A 3,210-nucleotide genomic window follows, 5' to 3' on the forward strand; every position below is an offset into this window, starting at 1 on the left:
AACGATTTACATTGCTTATGTGGCCATATAATAATATAGGATAATTCAAAAAGAGGCTAGGAGCTTACATATGGATATGTTCCACTCTAGAGTCCATAGGTGATATTTTTTAGGCATTTTAATTATTGATATGGGAACCAAAGTATGACAAAATATTATCCCAAAGTTGGAGCTAGGTGATGTACGTGCCTACGAAGGTGGATGCACTCCGGTTGCATAAGACATATAAGACATATTCTCAGCTTTGGAAATACATGGGTAATACAAAGTGCATTTGAATTACTCTCACAAAGGGAAGCATAGGATTCCCCCCAAACAAAAAAAAATACAAGGTCCCCAAGGCCACGATGGGAGCCCAATTTTGGTAATGCAAATTAATCGATGCCATGACGGAGAAGTTGCCCTTGTGTCTTGCTCAGTGTGCCCGCTTCAAGCCATGATGTAAAGCTTTCTACCATCTCTAAACCTTTTGATAGAGAAGGACCATGCCACAATGGAAAAGTACAGAAAGTTCTTTTAATTCTGCAATAAATATAGGTACAATGCGTCTTGTCCTCTCCAATTGCACACTGCCCCATGAGCTTTACTTGCTATGAGCGGCATGATGCCGGCTCCAAGAACAACTGCCCCATAATACAGAATCCGAATAAGAGGCCTGGAGTCGGAGCGTGTTCGGTCTCGGAGGCAATTGTGTGTGTGCAAAAGATGCTTACACGATTCAAATGTTAAGAACAAAGCTGCCGCCCGTTGCAACAATGTCTCCACAACCACAACACTTCGATCGTCTAACAAGCCTGACCAGATGCCAATCGAAGAGATGCCGAACCCTACTGCAAGGCCGCAAGGGCTGGAGATGACGCTCCACAGCAGTTGACCAGCGAGCTGCAGTTTGTAGAGTCGCCCCGAGTGCGCCTATCCAGCCCATGGCAATTTGTTAGTTCACAAGAAACAATCCAAGCTTTGATACAGCAAAGTTGTGGAGACAGGGACTCAGTCGGTACCTGTTTGAGCGATGCAGCACGGGCTGCTGCCGATATTCCTTTGAAAAATTGGCGTAACGTCAAAGCTGCCACCATTGGACCCATTATACAAGGGGTTTGTGAAACGCCTAGGAACATGGCGAGTACAGTTGAATACGCGGCAGTAACCAGGCTCTCCTGCAGAGAAATTATGCATGTTGGCCACACAATTCAGCACTAAGAGTTGAAATACGCTGCGCAGGTCGACGGAAGATTTTCTGGGTTCCGGCAGGAGGGTACCTGCTTTAAGCAATCAACGGAAACGAGGCTGTTCTCATCGACGGCGTCTGAAGTGGAGGCTTTTTCATCGTTGCTTGAGACACTGCTACCTTTCTCAACATCTACAAACAATAATGGGCTGTGTGCCTGTGCCCATCGGTGTACCCACGTATCCACGAAGAGGGCAAACAATGCTAAGATCGCTGCCACGAGCCCAGAATATGGGAAACGGCTCCATAGAACGCGATCAGATTGGAGGTACGCTAAGCCAACGGCGAGCGTGAATCCCGAAGCAAAGGAACTGGTAACGAGGTTGTGCAACCCGCTAAGCCAGACGTCGTAGGCAGCCTGCGTCAACAATTGAACGCAGCCGACCCACATACCAGTGGCCCAAGCGATCTGAAAGAAGGTGAAGGCCACGACTTTGAGCACGAGGGCAGAATCTCCGTCTCTGCAGATGGCGAGGAGCGGCTCGCAGCAAGAGCTAGCTGCAGCGAGCAAGACGATCGAGGGGGAAGAATGGGAACCCATGTAATCTACGATAAGGGCAAGCAAGGTTGGAGCTAAAGGGGAGATTGAATGGGAAAGCTATAAGGGAAAGAGGCAACGCATGATCCTCCCCAGCGTAGTTACTGATCATGTTGCACGTGAAGGTGAGCAACGACGGAATAGATGCTTGTTCTCTTTTACGTACGTGAGAAAACAAGGTAACCAAAAGGCGAAAGCAGTAGTACCGACTCCAGGTGCGTTCGAGTGATCAGGCATTTTGTGTGAAGGTAACGGACGAATATCATCTCTCTTGTTGTGTGTTGTGTTTTTATGGGGGAGGTCATTTCCCATGCACACGTTGCACCTTTGCATTCTATTCTCCTTTGAACCTACATTTCGCTTTGACTCTTCCTGTTTGCCGTCCACAAAACACCAAATTCCTTCGACCACCTCTCACTCAAAAAGCACTACCCGGCTCATAGTCACCCTGTGCCATACATGTGGTGCAAAGGGATAGTTCGAGGCCCCAAGGTGGAATTTCCTCATCGGCTCCACAATTTGTTCATAAGAGCCTAGGTGAGGCGGGTTGCCCAGCAGTGCCCCTGGCAACGCCTGGTCTAGAGGATTGAACTGGAAACTCTGGTAACCAGAGATGAGGAATGTGGGTGCATGGGGTCATGGAAGATACTACAAAAAGTGGGGATTGCCAATCCATGGGGACTGCTGGCTCGGCTCCATTGAGACCTTGTCCCTTCTTCATTTTTCCCACAACCTTTTTGCCTTCCATACGACTTATTTGTTTTAAGGGTAAAAACTGACAAACCGCCCTATATATGCATACACATAGATCATATGCTCCCACCTCGCTCTTGTCACCTTCTTGCCCAACCCCAACTGACCATGAATATGTCACACAGGCGCAACATGTTCTTGATGATCTACCCTATACACACATACACATAGAGCATATCTCACCCTCTTGCTCAACCCCAGCTCGACCTCATGATAAGAATGTGTACACAACAACACAAAGCAACTATAGACGCGCTTGGTAGACGCGCAAAATAGCGGGCGCGTCTATAGGCGTTGCTCTAGTAGAGAAATTACGGGCGCGTCTATTAGCGCGGCTAAATGCTCGTCTATTTGTGCGTCAATCACCGCGTTTATTTGCGCGTTAGACCTGAGAAAATACGGGCCCGTCTAACATCCCGTCTATTAGCGCATCTATTTGCGCGTGTATTTGCGCGTTTATTTGCGCGTTTACACTGAGACTCAGACGCGCATTTAGACGCAGGGTTAGACGCAATCCAGAGAATACAGAAAGTGAGATTTTGGTGTACATCATTGCTTTCCAAACATTGCCCATGATTACCAAAGCATATAATTTTTTGCAAGCCCACATATACAAGAATTAAGGGAAATGAGGAGAATGAGACAATATGTAAAATAGTTTTGCCAATATCAATTGTGGGGCTACGGTTCA

General features: G+C 47.4%; 1 protein-coding gene across 1 annotated transcript; it reads right to left on the reverse strand.

Moving 5' to 3' along the window:
• Positions 1 to 326: 326 nt before the first annotated feature.
• Positions 327 to 1,769, reverse strand: LOC147889274 (zinc transporter 5-like). Its single transcript, XM_087392029.1, has 3 exons — positions 1,260 to 1,769; positions 1,002 to 1,157; positions 327 to 912 (listed from the first exon to the last, which is right to left on the reverse strand). Exons 1-3 carry the CDS (start codon positions 1,767 to 1,769, stop codon positions 517 to 519), a joined length of 1,062 nt encoding a protein of 353 aa, XP_087248155.1. The 3' UTR covers positions 327 to 516.
• Between the last annotated feature and the right edge of the window lie 1,441 nt (positions 1,770 to 3,210).

This window comes from Dipteris shenzhenensis, chromosome 20 (assembly GCF_047967505.1).
Source record: "Dipteris shenzhenensis isolate YYH24624 ecotype China chromosome 20, Dip_SZ_1.0, whole genome shotgun sequence".
Classification (NCBI taxonomy): Eukaryota; Viridiplantae; Streptophyta; class Polypodiopsida; order Gleicheniales; family Dipteridaceae; genus Dipteris; species Dipteris shenzhenensis.

What these genes read in the sequence shown, in the direction of transcription:
- LOC147889274 (XM_087392029.1), bottom strand. Translation starts at nt 1,769, where the DNA reads ATGGGTTCCCATTCTTCCCCCTCGATCGTCTTGCTCGCTGCAGCTAGC. An exon ending in CCGTTGATTGCTTAAAGCAG is followed by an intron (nt 1,158 to 1,259) that starts GTACCCTCCTGC and finishes ATTTCTCTGCAG; the next exon opens with GAGAGCCTGGTTACTGCCGC. An exon ending in GTGCTGCATCGCTCAAACAG is followed by an intron (nt 913 to 1,001) that starts GTACCGACTGAG and finishes TGGGCTGGATAG; the next exon opens with GCGCACTCGGGGCGACTCTA.